We start from the raw sequence: 17,959 nt of genomic DNA on the forward strand, positions 1-17,959 counted from the left end.
ATCCACATATGAGGACATTCGCTTTAAATTCTGATATAACAGTATAATGTCCTTGTAAGTGGATATTAGGCCCTTGTAGAGCAAAATTTAGTATTTTGGTCTAAACAACCCAAAATGTGATGTCCACATATGTGGACGCCAGGTCCTAGGAGGTTAAAATGTGTTTAGTGTGTTCAGCTTTCCCACACATTAACCGATTGTTGTGCCAGCATGCTTTCCTCACTCTCTGGGGTGCTTTTTCACACGCGGGTGTAAGTGGGCAGCAAACGACTGCTGATGGCGAATTACTGGATGGCAGCATGGAGAGGAAAGCACAAATGAGAATCACTGCATTGTGCACACTGAGTCTAAAGTGGCTTTGTTAGGTTTAATCCAAAACGCTTGTCCTAATTATATTTCTGCATTACCTTTGAATGCAGTGAATGAACATTTTGTGCCTCTGTTGTACTCCCTAACACAACAAATTTGCAGGACTGCAAAGCCGCGGGGCTTTTGTTGGTGCGAGGGTTTTGCTGCATGCCAGTCGGAGCGATCTGACCAGCCCACGGGGGTCATCAGAGGAGAGAGGAGTTTTGATTATAATCATTATTTGGTAAATAAGATGTCAACAAGGTGTTTCCTTGACACTTCATTGAGTAAAAGGAGGAAGGTGCAGAAATGAATGCCCCCGTCTCAATAGGGACTCTAATCTCCCCTTTCATGTCTCTTCTTGTCTGAAGGGTTTCGGCTTCGGCTGCCATGTGCTAGTTTGCCTGAGCCTGGCACTTCTTACTCGCAGGTGGGGTGAGTATCCTGGCAAGCATGTGTTTATAAAACCCACTTGTTTGGGCACAATACTTGAACTAACTTCTTTTGAGCGAACAGTGTGAATCTGTGCAAAGCCTTTTCCCAAAGTCCTTTAGAAGGCGACAGCCCATTGAGAGTGGAGAAGAAGGGATTACCTTCCTCGACAGTGGTGCATTTCCGAGAGAGCTGATTAGCTCTGCATTCATTGTTAAATCGAGCAAAGGCAGGCCCTAGAGGAGTGAAAGGATCCAAATAGGTGGGCCCAGAAATAAAACAGCCACAGGAAGCCTTGCACAGCTAGCCCAAAGTTTTCCCAACACTTCTTTCCCCCACTCCTAAGGAGGTGCGGCGTGAAAAAGGAGATTAGCATACAAAATTAGAGGCGGGATGATTTTTAAGGGCAACTTGCCTCATGCCCTCCACCCCCATGGTCCTACTCTGTCTGGACAAAGTTAATTAAACTAGTATTAAACAGTGAAGAAACTTCCAAGCGCTCAGGAGTTAGGGGGCTCTTTGAGGATTACCATGATTAGGGAGAGAATGGGAGGTATTTGTTGAGGCGAAATTGAGAAAGGCGTGATGGAAGGAAGAGTATGCTGGAAAATTTTCTATTCTTGTTGGTATCCGAACCCCAGTGGGAGGAATGTGAAGCGTAATGCTGTGTTTACTCCAAATGGCGGGGTATTACTGTCACAAAGAATGTGTTAAAGAAGGATGAGTACTTTCTCCAGGCTGAATGATAGACAGGGTTGACGGATTTATTATTCTTTTATGGCATTTTAATAGTAAACAAACCACAAAGAAAACTAACAATAAAGCAAAACTAGAAAATGCTTTGCAATAAATTAACAATGTACAGTACAAAGTGTTTCATTTTATGTACAATTAAATACATGAAGAAGTGGAGCAAAGGTCACAACAAGCCAAATGAAGGGAGAGAAAATTCAAAACTTGACACTGATGGGTGTTTTATATACAAAGATTACTGACAGGTTCATATATATATATATATATATATATATTTATATATACACACACACACACACATAAGTTATTTATGCCACAATAGCCACATCCACCAAGATTGTGTATCTGCATGAAAATAAATACATGAAGTTGTGGAGAATTTTGAAAGCAGATAAAAACTCTTCGAATGCCCAGTGACTTTTCAAGATGTTGTAAAAAATATAAAAAATATATCTTAAATACATTTATTCCTAACCACCTATAAATTTGTTAAAACCCTTCTCATCTCCTCTACCTTGTGGCCGTTGTGTTTACTTTTAAAACACTGTGGACACTGACGACGGTCTGAGATCATCCTTTTATCCAAAATAAACTATCTACAAAAGAATCTGCTGGAGAGCTGCAAGAAATCTTTAAGATCCTCAGTGCTTCTTCCTCAGTCTGAGGTTCTTCCTGCGGCTACCGGCGCTCTCGCTTCTTCCCCTCTGACCTCCTTTTTTCACACAAAAGTACTTGGTCACCGTCTTTCTGCACTGCTCGCACTTTACCGCACAGCACCAGTGAAATTTACAATTACAGCTCGACACCATCTCAGCCTTACGCTCCTCCACAGCCAGGCCGCACTCCCCACATAGTCTCTTGCAGCTTCGCTTCTCCCATTTGCTCAAGTTCTTGCCTTTCTTTAGGCACTCGCGGCCCTCAGTGCCAGGCAAACCCAGAGTGCGATTTCCAGGCAGTAATCGGGAGAGTCCTCGAGGTGGACCAGCTCCTTACGGGAGATGGAACTAAAGGTCTCGGCGATGGCCCCCTTGCTGGCCGCGCTGTTCCCCGCTCCTCTCAGAAGGTCTACTTTCAGCGCCCTGTGGTACTTCTCCTTCAAGTAGTTCCCCACCTCTCTGAACTCTGGCAGCTGCAGCCAGCAGGTCTGAGTTGTGCAGCTTCCTGACACGCCATGGCACTTGCATGTCCTCTGCATGGTTCCCTTCACAGCCTGGGCACACAGACACAGTTCACGTTATCAAAATAAATAGGAATAGTTCACTGCATTAAAGAAAACTGTGTTTTGCTCTGAGTTTAGTGGAAAAACTGTCAAAACATAAAACCATAATTGTGTATTGGTGCATACATTTCCTGCAAATTCTTGATTGACATGTGGTCAAATTAACTGATTGTATTCTCAAAGTTTTTCAGATAAAGGCATGAATGCGCTGAAAAGGAAGAAATGATAGCTTCGAGGTCCATCGCGGAGTTCCTTGTCATCCATTGTGTTTCCTGACTTCAACCAACACAAAAACAGCTGTCATTGAAAAGCGGTGTTTTCTTTCCGTGAAGAGGGGATGAACTTTCTGTTGAAGTGAGGCTGAATCAAAGTTTTCACATCGGGTTCGCATTGTTCCTCGTAGAATAAATAGAAGTATTTATTTAGCATGTTCATTATCAACATGTTTTCTAGTGTGAGACGACCCAATGGAGAGTCCCATTGAGTGGATAAATGAAAAAGGAGGTTTTTTTCCCTCTCTCTTTCTATCCCCATTTTTTTCTGTTACAATGATGCTCCAGGTGCCATGGGGATCCCAGGGCCCAACAGGGGGGAGCAAAGGCACCGTAAACAAAGACCACTTCAGCTGCACGCCTGTGGTCCCCTCAGACTCCCTCGGGGCCAAACAAAGACCAACATAAATGTGGGATCCTTATTGCAAGAATAAAACTAAACACTTATTTTAAAAAAGCAGAATAATACAGAATGCCGTGCAATGTCTGGCTCCCCAGGATTTCTAATTAAGCGTGCACCAGTGATCCTGAGATTCTTGAGTTGAGGTTTTGTCATAAGGAGCATTCAGCACTGGTAAATAGGCCCTTCTGGTACACCGAACACGCTGTTATTATTGGAGACGAGTGGCACCTCACTTATAGCGACGTGAAAGGGATGCTTGGGTGGCACACTCAGCGTAATTCTGCGCAGGGAAAAATGATTCAAAAGGTGCTTTACAATCTGCAATCAGTCGGAGGGCCGTGTAAGATTCCTACATTTTAAGCCAGGATGCCACCCAGTTTAAATAATGAGTGGTTAATTAAAGCCATAATATTGCATGATTGTACTGCATCTCATGCAAGATGCTCGTTTTTCATTTCCAAGTTGATCGGGTAAATTAAGAGGGCATACTGTACCTTGCGCCCAGCCTCATTGTTATGGAGATTCATGGCTGCCCGTGCATCCTGTCCAGTCTCTAAGGCATCAACAAACTGTTTGGAGATGGCCTCACCAAAGCCAACATTGTCACTGCAGCCACCCCAGAGCCACCCGTGACCACCTATAAAACAAAAAGAATGAAATTACTGGAATCGCTTTAGGAAGCGAAAACTGTCCTTTCGCATGTCATGTACGCGTTCGTGTATCTCTCTGACCTCGTTGTCCATTTCTGCTGTCATCACAGCCGCAGTTATCAAAGTCTCCAAGGCTGCAGTTCCGGGTTAGGGTGTACATAACGCCAGCCGAGCTGATGGCGTGGACAAACGCTGTCTCTCGATTTGCTGTCATCATCGGAGAAACTTGTTAGCTATGTTGTCTAAGACATTCACACAATTATACTCCAGTTGCTTCCTTCCACTAAGTTCAATTAACTACAGAGAGAGTTTAACTTTATGTATTTTGTGTTGTTGCTGTTGTTTTTTTAATGAAAATTATTTTGAAAATAAATCCCGCCTTCGTGCCAGGAGAGTAAAACCCTCAATGACAGTTATTATAAATATTCTCTAAATTAAACTAATTTGATTTTATATTACCTAACAAATCTGTCTCTTTGTGTTTGTGGATCTCTGTATGTAGAGGCTGTGATTCAGTGGGACATGAGTGCTTTTTTTTTGGCTCTTGTCTTACTTGCCTCTGTAACAATCCCAAATCTTTGGACTAAGCAAATATTTGTATGACACAAAGAAGACAAAAAAACTCAAGCATTAGAAATAAAAACAAAACAAAACAAAAGCACACAGTTGCATACCACTTTTTAACCTTCTTTGAAAATCTGCCATGTTTGCCATGAGCTGGAATCTCAGCCTCGTAGGCGTGTGGGAATATTTGGGATGGCGTTGAGTTGTTCTGTGGGGGGTGGGGGGTGGGGGTGGGGGTCAGGACTTACCACTGCGCAGGCTGCTGTGTGTGGATAGCTGCAGAGCTCGCTCAGGGCAGTTCCAGCGGTCCCATGCAAACTGGTATTTGCACTCCTCTATGCCACTCTGAGCTCCTGCTGCCACGCTGCTTGAGTAGATCAGGTATGCCTGCGTTATAATACAATGCACATTTTACAGCAACAGCAGTGTGATTTCACAACATGGCATCTGCTGTGATTTCAGTACCAGGATGCATCCTACCTAACAAGCATCATATTATATTTTTAGGAAACACGGTTGAACAAGCTTGATCAAGTGCAGGGAAAGTCAGTCGCTGCTATCTGCGGGACTAAAAGATTATGAGGGACTGGATCAAGGATGTGTGACTTTCACATTTGCTAGTGTTAAATCCACTGCTTTCATGTCACTTTCTTATCAGTGCAAATTTTAAGTTACTATGTGGAGTTTAAAATGTGGAAGAAGCTGGTATAAAGTGGATACTCTTTAACAGACAGATTAAATAGATGATATCTGTCAGTTATGTGACAAAAACACTATGAAGCGGCTCAGTTTGCATGTGGAGCTCTCATCAGCTGCAGTAAAGTCTCAAAGCGCCGTCTGTGCGGGTTTCGCCTGCCGCTCTGCTGCTTGTTCGGACTGTGTGAATGATAATATAACTAATATGTCTCAAGTGGCCTTCAGGGAGATGGAGTACCACCTCTTTCACAGGGGTCTGGATCACTAATGATGACCACCCACTACAGCAGTGCCTGCTCTTGCCTCTTAACACATTCAACCCTCGGCTACACAGAGCCTTTGAATAAGGTCAAGTGTACGGATGGGGGGGGTAAAGAAAAAAAAATCACAAAAGTCCAAGAATATCACAGATGTAGCACCATTGTTCAACGCAGACAGGTACCAGAATTTGTCCCTAAACTTGAGTTAAGATCTCATAAGAAGTGTCTTTCTCTTTTGTGAAAAACAGAGAGGAGAGAAGATCAAAAGAAAGTTGGCTTACCTTGGGTCCAGTCATCAAGAAATTATTCACTGACCTGGAAAAGGAGACAGCTTATTCACCCGGGGAAGCTCAGTGTCCTCCACAAATTCCTCTGCTAATTCATCTCTCATTAGTGCACTTTGTAACATGTTAAACTATGACACCGGTGGGTATTCAAACTTTAGTGAACCACACTACTGAAAGATTTTTTTAAAAGTGGGAACTGATGTGCAAATGTTTATTTTATTGACTTAGTCAAGAAAAAAAAAAATCTCGCTGGTTGATGGATTTTAGTTTGTTAGAAATCTCAGGGAATTTTCAAAACCTGGCAACCCGCAAATCGACCTCATAAACGGCTTATATTTAGCCAACACTAAGTGGTTATTAACCACCTTCAAACCCCAATAAGCCTTTTATAAAAGGTTCATTATTAAATAATTCTATTAAATAAATTGGGCTTTTATTTTTCGAATAAATAAATGAATAAAAGTTCCCGCGTGTGTTCAGTTAATCCTTTTCAGTAGGCTATTTGGAGCGGACGTCATAGCCAAGAAAGTGGCTAATATTTCATAATAAACCAACTTACCAGCAGCAGGTGGACCTCATGTGAGTCAGGAGAATGAAAATGTAATAAAAAACCTCCCAGTGCATGAACATCCTGACAGGTGAGGGGAGGGGAAGAGACGGCAACTCGTCCAAGCTGCAGACGGCGTGAAGATGGAGAGGACACTGAGCTACCAGCACATGAAACTTCACAAGGGCTTCCAGGATTCAAGGCGGGGGCTCTGAAATGGAGCTGCTCTCGTCCCAACAAGAGATTATCTGCTTAATTAAGATTTTCCCCTTCTTACTCTCTTGGCCAATCAGAAGTATTGCACCAAGGAGAGACTGAAATGATCAAAAGGGCACCCTGGGCCTTCAGGGCCGGGCAACGGTAGGTTCCCTGCCTTCCTTTAAAAGCAAAGGCAGATCTGTTTAATCCTTTAGGAAAAGTGTAACAGTGATCCCTTGAATTTCTGCGCAGAGAAAATGTTTATTTAGGCTATCGAAAAGCAGTTGATTTGTCGGGGATTAGCTGGAGGATAGCCGTTTGTCAGTTTGATGGGACAACAGAAAGCTTTGGTTCACTTCAACAAAGGTGTGATTGAATCAGTGTATCTGTGATGGAAACTGTTTCTCAACGAAATTTAACAGCACCGAGCGAGTGTGTAGTTTCATACAGGGTCAAATACTCCAGTGATTAGTGATTGATTTTTTTTAATTAATTAATTTATTTTAATTTATTTGTTTATTTATAGGAGAGTTAAAGCAGAATTCTGCAAATGAATGATGTTTGGGGTTTTTTTTTCCCTTAATAGATGCATTCTCAGAATAATGTGCGATGACGTGCTGCAGGGAGCGGCGATGTTTGTTTTGAGTGTTTTGCAGGTTTTCCCCTAAAATTTTCTATTTATTTATTTTACTGATCTTAGTAGGAGTGCATTTTTGTTTACTTGCCTGCTATATTTCAACAGCCACATAAAAGGTGGATTGTGACAGAGTGAAGGCCAAGCCACTGATCAGAAATAGGACATTTGCATCGCTAATCCAGACGGCCTTTTCCTGACACTGGATAAAGGGTTATTCCCCAATAACCTCGTCTGACCTTTAGGTCCTTTCCTTTATCTGAGGCAGGACTTTTGCGATCTTCTTGTGTGCAAATTGGGATTTGGGGCGGGGGAGGGGGGGTCATCATGAGGGACTTCTGAGGGATGTTTTTGGATTAAGATTTAGAAGAACTGACAAGTAAGATTAGATGAAATCAGGAACCATGTTGTTGCCTTAGCTCCTTTCTTTGTTTTTGTTTCTCCAAAAAAACACTAAATTTATTTTTTCTTGTAAATGAATTGGTCCTTATTTGGCATTTCTATACTCTGACCACTCAAAGAGCTCCCCCCCCCCCTTTTTTTTTTTTTTATTTTTTATTTTTTACTTCAAGTCATATTCACCCAATCACATTCACACAAGCATTTTTTCTAACGTTTGTATACACCCCACTGGATTGGGGGCAGCTCTGGGTTCAGTATATTGCCCAAAGAAAATTTCTCATGCAGCCCTCGAGTATCCAGGGATTGAATCACCAACCATTTGATGGACAAGCCACTCAACCTCCTGAGCCACAGCCACCTCAAACATAGAGTTCCTCATTTTTACATGTGGTCTCCCAACTAGGTACTAACCGGGCCCAATCCTGCTTAGTTTCCCAGATCAGATGAGAATGCTTAGGATGCTATGACCATAAGCTACGACAAGAAGTTTGTTATTCCTTACCTGAAACAAACTTCTATAGGCCGAGACTTAAGTATGTGAAGGATGGGGGGCATTTACTTGGATATAATAATGGGATCTGTATTTAGATGACAAAGAAGATGTCTAAATTGTGGATTTTTACCCAGTGCATCTAAAGAAAACGTGAAAAGTTTTTAATTACAGTCAGGTGCAGTTGCTGTCCAGCAGGTAAAGTTCCAAGTCACCAAAAATTTAGCACTGCAGATTTCAGTAAACATGATGGAAACTGAGTAAATTTTTAGCTTCACACAGCATAAAAGTATAGCGTGAAGAGGCATTGTTTATGTATGTGTCATAATTGTTAAAATGTGTGACAGTGTATGAATATTTAATCCCAGGCACAGAAGAATACTAATCTTGCCACACCTGCAGTCCACAGTTTATTTTTATTTGTAAGTTAGATTAAATTCAGAGGTGTCCCACACAAATGCTGCCTTTGTCTCACAGCAAGTTTATCTGCATTTGGTCACCCTGCCACAGTAAAAAAGAACAATGTCAAAGTTTAATGGAGCAGACACGTAATACTGCAAGTAATGTTCAGACCATATCTGAAAAGCATGTCAAATGTGTGAGCTGCAGATGGATATGATCCAAACTCACACAGCTATCAGCAAAGATAAGTGATTTCTATAAGGGTCATTTTCACAGAATCCAATATGTGGCGCTAAAATGTAATACTTAATGTTTTTTTTTTTGGGGGGGGGGGGGGGGGGGGGGGGGGGGGGGGGGGGGGGGTTAGATTCATTCACACAGTTCATGTTTTTGCAAGTCCTATTATCTTGTTTTTTATTCTTTAAATAATGTCAAAGTGCATAATCTTCTTGTCTAAAGTAGCATTTTGATTAGTAACATATACTGGACTCACTTGCAGCATAGTCGTAGGGGAACGTATGGCGGTAGTTATGGAAGCCTTCTCCTGAAAAGCAAAAAGAACGTAACCTCCGAACCATAACTTCAGTGATGAGGGCTGGTGATGATAACTCATCACAGAAAAGCAGTAGGGGAGACAGACACTGGTTGAAGCATGTGAAGGATAATTTGATGCCGAGTACACTCATTTTTCCATTTAAGAATCTTGAAAAATAAATAAATAAAAAGCTAATTAGACAACACACATTTGTATGTTAAGCTAAGCACCTGTGATTGATTAACATCCTTCCAAATCCCTTACTTGTGAAAACATTTTCTCATATATATATATATATATATATATTATTTGATCATCTGAATTATTTGATCATCTCTCTCTTCTGTAGTCTTTCAGGCCTGTCGCTGTTGCCAAGCTGGTTAGTACATTAGTTCTTACTAACATGCTAGATTTTGATTTGGCCTCTCCTAATTTTTTTTTCCCTCTGAGGTTTAGTTTTGGCTTTTCAGCCTATATCTCTTTGAACCTTAAATTGAGGGTTCAGCTAGTAGATATTAAACTGAAGTTAAACACTTGGAATCAGACTCCATAGTTTTTATCTGCTTAACCTTTAATGAAATAAGAGCAGGCCTCACCTGACCTTATCAGTCAATTCTCAAATTAATTTAGATTCTCTGAAAATGGGAGCCTGTGTACAAAAATGACTGCAATTCCCAAACAGTTAATGCAAAAATAATCTGTTTTAACCCATGAATTCAAGCTGAAAGTCTGCACTTCAGTCTTTTTAAATCTGCTGTTGTGGTATATAGAGGTTAAATTAAGAAACTGTGACACTGTCCATACAGTTAAGGGACCTGACTGCAAATAGTAACTTAATGAGTTGTAAAGAAAACCTTACCTATGGCACTGAAAGAAACAAACTTGTTTTCCCTTGGGTTGATGTTCTTGTCATAAGGTCTGTTGCCCCACATGTGTGCAACACTGTTTACAAGCCAGGTGGCATTTAGGACTGCAACATGTCTGAGGAGCCCAGGGACAAAGCACCCCACAACCAAGGATTCACCCCAGAAGTACCAGGGAACCAGCGTGGGCACCAAAGGACAAGCACAGACACCACGTAATGTCTGAAATAAATCATCAGATAGCATCTTATACATCCATTCTTACTTGGCTACAATTTGGTTTGCAATGAACATTTTTTTGGACTAGTTTCAAAGACGCACAAACTCTGAATGGTAATTGGACAAATTCTTACATAGCGCTTTTCTACTCTCCCGGAGGACTCAAAGCACTTATACAACATGTCTCACCCATTCATTCAGCACTTTATTTTTTTACTTTTCTATGCTTAAGTGCTTTCTATGTAACATCCACATACATACTTGGGTTAGTATCTTTTCCAAGGCAGGCAGACTAGAGCAGATAGGGATCAAACCACCAACCCTCCGATTATAGATGACCTGCTCTACCTCCTGAACTACAGTGACTCCAAATGGAACAGAAATCAAACATAGCATGAGAGCACCAACATCATCATTATTAGGGCAACAAATTCCTCAGTACCTCTGACCAGGTCACTGACCATCATTAGCAGAAGAAGATTTGCCCAGAACAGTGTAAATGTTTACTAGTGACCAAAAAGTTAACATTGCTAAATCAATTCAAGGCCAAACTCACTTTTCAACATTGTTTTGCAGAAATCAAGCTCAGAAACAGTAATAAAGTATGTCTGTGTAGGTTCTCAGTCATCCAAGTCTTGGTACTCTGAGGAGCTTGAAAGAAAGCAACTGGACTACCAATAAAGTATGAGGTGCATTATTGCACGCTGTGGCTTGTTGTTGATTGAATGAGTCTTGCATAACTGTACTTTTTTATGATCCAAATCAGTGTCTGCATTAAGGTTTGCTCACCGTTTCTGGAATATAACCACTTTATCTGTCGTCAGGTCAGACAGGCTGAGTTTCTGTTTCTTTTCAGCGCAGTCAGGATGTTCTTGGACCAGGAGCCAACCAATGTGGGAGAAGAAAAATCCCTGTGAGGCATCGTGAGGGTCTGCATCTGTGCATACATATTTGTGGTGGAGGCAATGATCCCTCACCCATTCATATATGTTCTTCTGCATACACATAGACAGGGAGAAGGCATGAAGTATACCACATCTCAGACTTTGCATTTTACTTTATGTACAAGTGTTCAAAAGAACAATCACATCGCAATTATGTTTTGTAACTTAACATTAAGTATTTAGGTACATCAATGTTTATGACAAAAAAAAACCCCAATATTTTCTTACTATATTACAGTATTTAATTTAATATACAGTAAAAACAAAATTAAAAAGTGCAAATATTTCATCTTATTTCAGAAGTGTACTTGCAGCCGAGCTATAAACGGGGAGAACATGTAACGTGCTTAAATCTTCTTTACCTGAAATGCCATGGAGTTGGCAAAGGCAGGAAAGACTTGCAGGGGAAAGGAGGCCTTGCAGAATCTGTGGCTCTATAATCTGTGTGCACCAGCAGTCACACCAAGACCACTGAAGATGTAGCAAAATGCAGCTGGAAAGGAAAAATAATTTGATTCATGAGAGCGGAGTCAGTGGTAAAGTGTGTTCTTTTTATGAAACGTGCAGGCCTACCCTCACACTTTTGTTGTTCTAAAACTGATGAATGCTACGCCATTTACAATCAGATGCCCATTTGAACACTGATGTTTGATTCACCATTGCAAAGGGAGGGTAAACTTATGTAGGTCATCAAAGTTGAGATTGGTTAGAAATTTAAAAAGCACTTGATTAACAGATCAGCCAGTGTGAACACCTCCTTAAAAGCAATAGCCAAATACTTTTCTCGTGTGGAATTACATTGCATGTTTTTAAATGGCCATTCAGTTATTTAAAACGTGTCAGGTTGGCTTCCTTTTTTATGGTGAAGATATGCACATATTGTCTTTTTATCATGTGCCAGAGGTTACTTTTTCATAGCACTTTACCCTGAAATTTATAAAGCTAGAGAGGATCAGCCTCCATTTTTCCCATATGTAATCGTACAACCAAGCATGCCCCTGGATTTCCTGAATACTCACTCCATGCAAGGGTTGAAGGCGATGTGGAGGAAATGAGAATCAGTCTGTAAAGTGCTCCCAGATGTAGGAGGATAAACGCTATGATATTTCTCCATCTTAAGACTGTCGGCAATTTCCATGGTTTCTCTTTATAGGTAAAGTCAATAGTATCTTCTACCGTACTTGAGTCTGTCCTCGCATCTCCGTTTTGCTTCTTGTCAGTCATTTTTTATTTTTTGCAAAGAGGACCCTGTAATAGCACATCGAAAACTAGACAGACAGATGTGATCAGTAAAACGCGCACACAGTCTCCGATCGTGTCCGCAGACACTCTTATTCTTTTGTTTGTCGTTCACCGCTTAGGTTTGCGCTAGTCATTTTAATTAGTAACTTATTATGATGATGAGAGGGGAGAGTCCACGTTAGACTAAGGTGATCGAGGTCCCCTTGACTGGATTGTTGCCATCTGCGTGGGTTGGGACAGTGATAGGGGAGGCTGGATGCCTGTTAGCTGTATTTGAAGCCTGCCTGTGAGACTGTGCAATCTCTGCAGGGCAGGGGTGGGTGTACTCCGGCCTCAAGGGCCTGTCTCCTCCAGGTTTTAGATGTGTCCTTGATCCAACACAGCTGATTTAAATGGCTAAATTACCCCCTCTGTCATGGTCCCCGTGTCTGCCCGGCTGACTCAGGTTGGCTACATATGTTTCTTGCTTACATCTACCTCTCTCACGCTTGCCGTGTCTCGCCGGGGCTGGAGCTCATTGCGGGCTCCCGCCCCTGGCCCTCGCACCTGAGGTTAATCACACACCTGGGCTCATCGCCTAAACTCATCCACTACTTAAGCAGTGGCTGGAAACATCTCATCGCTGGACTATTGAGTAACCTCAGTAGTAAGCTCCGGAAGTACTAGTCTCTTGTTGCCTTTTCGTATCGCTGACCCTTTGGATTAATCACTTGTTGTCTGTAAACAGGAATTCCGTTTCCCTGGAACCCTTGGTGTGCGGGCCTGCTGGTGTGCTGTGTTTTTTGTGAAGTCCCTCATGTGTGAAGAGCTCCTTTCCCGGATTCCCCTGTGCCCTGGATCTCTCCCCCCCCCCCCCCCGCCCTCTCACTTGTATATATTTGCACCTGGTGTTGTGTAGTAATAAACCGGAACTGGATTCTAGCTGCCTTGTCTGCGCTTGAGTCCAATCCCACTTCGTGACACCATCAAGATGTTTTGAGGTTTTCCAGAGGCCTGGTAATGAACTAATTCAGGTGTGTTAAACCAGGGTGACATCTAAAACCTGCAGGACACCGGCCCTTGAGGCCTGGAGTTTTTCACCCCTAATGCAGGGTCTAAGTATCGCCTCATGTTACCACACTGATCAGTCAAAATGCAATACTAGTAAAAAAAAAAAAAAAAAATTAAAAAAATGCCAGCGCATATAATTTCCACCTGTAAAACCATACCTGTTTTGGGGGTTATCTCATTGTTGCCGTTCTGTTATAACAACCCCCTCTGCTACTTATCTGACCAGATCAGTCTCCCAGATGTTTATCTGTCTTGATGCTGCTCATGAAATTAAAGGATTGAAAGGTATTACTTTATTTATTTGAGTAAATACCAAAGTCCATGGATTTGTGTGTGTTACTGTATGTGTGTTACTTTCCATTAATTAATTAATGGAATTAATTAATTAATTGGGGGGGGGGGGGGTACCTCAAACATGCACTATGAAAAATGTCTGAACCTTTTTGTGCTCATTATCACATCTACTTTATAGGCTGTAGCACACATTAACAGAAGTTGATTCAAAGTGCTTCAAAGACATGGACATTTGCATTTGAGGTCTACAAAAAACAGTTTCAAAATACATGAAAACCTGGAAAGTGTACTTTGCTGCATTGATTAATTATTTTGGAAAGTTTTTAAAACAATCATAGTGATTTACTGTCATTAAAATGCATAAGAATGTGCAAATTGATGATTCATCGTAATGATGGCACATTGCTCTCCCCTACATTAAATAGTAGCAGTGATACTGATGCTTTTATACTTTCAAAGTATCAGTACTGATATTGGCAATACTGGCACTGCATGTTCTGTACTTGATGTCCAATTGATACCAATATTTGTAACATGGCACAGTATCAATTGAGATAATGTGTGTGTCTTTTGGTCTATATTGAGCTGGACACCAACTAGGAACAGAACAAGTAAATATTTGGTTGTTTCTTGAAGCAAAAGTTCAGCTTCTGATGTGAGTATGGCTGTTAGGCTGCAAATGGAAACACGCAACAGAAGGTGGTCTTTTGTCTATAAGAACAGTGATAATAAAAGGGCCCAGACGCCTGTCAGGAGAGCTGCAAGACCTCCTCCTATAAGGACTTTGGTAAAGCACAATCTGTCAGAGCAGAGTAATAAACCCCCCAGTGCTGTATTCAGAGGTGTTTTATGTCACTCTAGGTCTGCTTAGTCTGATCATGTGAAATCAACAATGTCAATCACCATTAAAATTAGGATTTTTCCATTTTTTAGTTTTCAGTATTTAACGTGAATATATCTGGGGACTGACTGTTGGATATTCATCTTTCTAATATTTTATAAACCAATAATTACTCCAAAACAATGGCACAGTAGCTGATTAATAATCTAAACAGTAACTTGTTGCACTGGTAGTACAGAGTCCTGAAAGCAAACAAGTGAGAACATGTGGGTCAAACATGAGTATAGGATGCGCAACGATTTATTTTATCATCTAGAATACAGTACATCATTATTCCTCTGCTTACAAGCTTTCAGGGTTAAGGCCAACCTTTGAACAAAAACTATTTGCTACCTCTCGAAAAGTATCACCACTTCACAATGAGGAGTATGTGGGAACATGTCAACGGGCACAGCCAGAGTTGGTGAAAATGCTTCTCCTGTGAGTTTCTTCTGTGAGTTAGGATCACAGCAAAGTTCCTTGAAGTTCCTCATAGCTTCTCCGTCTGGTTTACAAGAAACGTAGACCAGCCTGCGGATAGCCGGTTGGTTTCGCAAAGCCCGGACAACCCTGTGGTGGAGGCCGGCTCGAGCAGGATTTACCACGACTGTAAGGCCTCTGCCTGCGAAGCTCAGCTGAGATATAAGGCCAGGAAGCACAGCTTCTGCCTTCCCAGATATAAACTCACAGTTTAACACATTATTGAGAGCTGCGTTGTGTTTAGCGTCTTCCACTGCCTGTTCTATGAGCTCTATACCGATAATTTTGTCCACTCTGGGAGAAATAGTGATTCCCATGGCACCTGTCCCACAGCACACATCTAGAAGAGTGCCGCCGGCTTTTGTTTGCCCTCTATCCTCCTCAGTGTTTGGGACACAAAGGTCTCTCACTGTGGCATAGAGGACTTCAGCAGCTGCCTGGTTCACCTGGAAAAAGGCGTCGGCCGAGATGCGGAACTTGAAGCCCAGTATCTGAGAATCACAAGATGACAGAGGAGCAATGAAAAAAAACAATCATAAGGTAAAAACACATTAAACAGTAGCTATCCACTCTTCTCTATTGCCTACATAAATTCAATGTTTATAAGGATGGTTTTATAAGTAAAGCTAATGTTATTGTTTTATGGCAGCTGACAACCAACATGAAGGTGTTTTACTGCCACCTGCTTGGCTAAAGTAGTGGTACAAGACTCCGAAATGCAAGCCTGCAAGTGATGCAATGAAAGGGAGCAATGGCTGTACACACAAAAACACACAGTTTTATATTTTATTGCTAAGTTTGAATAATGACTCCTGTCTTTTTTAAAGAGACAGTTCCCCCTGGTGGGCCACAAAGATACTGCAGGTGGGCCACAGTAATAACAGAAGCTCAGTTTTAGTATATTCAAGTATACTAAGTTTATTACAAATGTATGAAAATATACTTATTTATATAAAAAGTGAAACAAAACTGGTAATATTAGGTGGTTAAGTTGTGATATTAGTCATTACTCTGACCTAAAGTTACAGCTCTTGTTTTGACATTTCTGTCTTCCAGTGGCAGTCGGGTCACACACCGGCCTTAACACCTTGTGTATGACTGCGTAACATTAGGAATTTATAGACAACAGTCTGTGTTGTTTATGTTATTTAATAAAGTTGTCAAGGAAATACATCTCTTTCTCTTGTATTTTAATTTGGGCGAAGATTCGGGGCTTGATGGGCTCCGTTGGATTTTCTGGTGTTTATGAGACACAGTACTCTTGGCTTTGGGAATGGCCGACTTACATTTTAGTCATACATGTTCCACTGCTTCCGTGATGTATCTTGTGGGGGGTTTTCCCAGTACTTCCACAGCTGTAAATAAGCTGAATTTCCTGCATGGCCTATTCTTAACCTCAAAAATATAATTTCTTCCCTTCTGCTTCTCCCTATTGCCTTGCTATGATAACTTTGCTATTACATGCCTCATTTACATGTCCTTAGATCCATCTGTATTTATTCTAAATAGCCTTAGTATACATAACCGTGCAAAAGTCTCGAGCCAACCCTAATTTCTTCATATTTTGCTAGGAAAATATGTGCAGTGACTTACTGAAAGATGCACAAACATAAACTCGTGTGGTTATAAACGTGCAAGTACTGAATGATGCGCAGCTCTGCATGAGGCAACTGACACCAGCTTTCAGTAATGTTTTTTCCAATATTCTCCGATTCTTTTGTGCGGGAATGGATCATGTTAAGCCATTATATAGCCAAGAGAATAAAAGAATAACAGATTTCAAACACTTTAATTAAATTTAAGTGTTTAAACGTGCACATTTACCTATTTTTGTTTCCTATTTTGGCAGTGAATCTGAATTAAAATGTACATGAAATTATTCATGAGAGCAAGCACTGGAACAGTGTCTGTGCAGCTGGACAGGGGATTATTAAATCTCTGTGAGGTTACCTCCTCATATATGTGTGGCTGACCATGCAGAAGCTGGTAGGGAGATTGCTCATGGGTGCACCGAGTCATGCTGCTCTCCTGGAAGTACAGTGAGTCCAGCTGACAGACCGATCCAGGACCCTGCGTGAAGTAATCCACCAATTCCGCCTTATGGACGGCCACTTCTGCTGGGATGAGGCTCTGTGGGTGAAAGTACACGATGGCCATGGTGCAGCCCTCTTTATTGGTCCTCACTGTGATCTCTCTCCAGTGACCCCCGGTGTGGAACAGCAGGCAGGGCTCCAGTGAGGACAGGCGGATGAAGTCTTGGTAGCACCTGGCCACCAGTTTGTGCTTCTGAGGCATGTTGAGCAGGTGGTCTCCGCTGACACAGACGATGTTCCCCTTCCTGCCTGTGCCCACATAAAATCCAACCGTCTTCGGATTGCCATCCACTCCTCTGTTGACTGAAAATGTGGACTTGTTGCGGTAGCCATCTCTCACTGGTGAGGGCAGAACAGGCAGCACAGGAAAGCTGAGTTTATCCCTGACAGGTGAGTCACCAGAAAGATGCCCAGAGAGCTGGGACAGGATCTTCTCCTGATTCTGTAGCTTGAGCTCAAGCTGCTTATCATAACTCAGCCTCCACAGAGGGGTGACCACATCTGCCAGCCTCTCCTCCCACGACACATCATCAGTCCATGAGGGTGGTTTCTTCTCCTTACCTTTCCTCCATCGCTTCTTTGATGGTGGGTTCCCCTGTTCGGTTACAATAGTGCCATTCGCTAGAAACCGCGGAAAGGTTTTCCTCAAGTAACGCAAAAGGTCACGTTTGACAAATATAACTGACTTGCTGCGTGCAGCTACCAAGGCCATTTTCTACTTTTGAAAAACTTGCTACTATGGCTGAGGGTCCTGCAGGAGGATTAGCGCATTGTAACATATAAGGTACACGGCAAAAGACTT

The 17,959-nt window shown here is 41.8% G+C and overlaps 2 protein-coding genes across 2 annotated transcripts; both read right to left on the reverse strand.

The window, feature by feature from the left end:
* Positions 1–1,320: 1,320 nt before the first annotated feature.
* On the reverse strand, positions 1,321–12,823 carry wnt8b (wingless-type MMTV integration site family, member 8b). Its single transcript, XM_085182551.1, is given in 9 exon segments — positions 1,321–2,482; positions 2,485–2,743; positions 3,922–4,064; positions 4,159–4,284; positions 4,890–5,028; positions 5,879–5,912; positions 10,964–11,111; positions 11,481–11,611; positions 12,138–12,823. Coding segments are annotated over 9 exon segments (1,407 nt in total). The 5' UTR covers positions 12,257–12,823; the 3' UTR covers positions 1,321–2,174.
* A 2,006-nt stretch (positions 12,824–14,829) lies between these two features.
* On the reverse strand, positions 14,830–17,931 carry trmt2b (tRNA methyltransferase 2B). Its single transcript, XM_085182550.1, has 2 exons — positions 17,015–17,931; positions 14,830–15,555 (listed from the first exon to the last, which is right to left on the reverse strand). The coding sequence occupies exons 1-2, from the start codon at positions 17,867–17,869 to the stop codon at positions 14,935–14,937; spliced, it is 1,476 nt and encodes a 491-aa protein (XP_085038676.1). The 5' UTR covers positions 17,870–17,931; the 3' UTR covers positions 14,830–14,934.
* Between the last annotated feature and the right edge of the window lie 28 nt (positions 17,932–17,959).

The sequence above is a fragment of the Neolamprologus multifasciatus genome, chromosome 13, assembly GCF_963576455.1.
Source record: "Neolamprologus multifasciatus chromosome 13, fNeoMul1.2, whole genome shotgun sequence".
In the NCBI taxonomy this organism is placed as follows: Eukaryota; Metazoa; Chordata; class Actinopteri; order Cichliformes; family Cichlidae; genus Neolamprologus; species Neolamprologus multifasciatus.

What these genes read in the sequence shown, in the direction of transcription:
- trmt2b (XM_085182550.1), bottom strand. Translation starts at nt 17,869, where the DNA reads ATGGCCTTGGTAGCTGCACGCAGCAAGTCAGTTATATTTGTCAAACGT. An exon ending in AGCCACACATATATGAGGAG is followed by an intron (nt 15,556 to 17,014) that starts GTAACCTCACAG and finishes TGTGATTCTCAG; the next exon opens with ATACTGGGCTTCAAGTTCCG.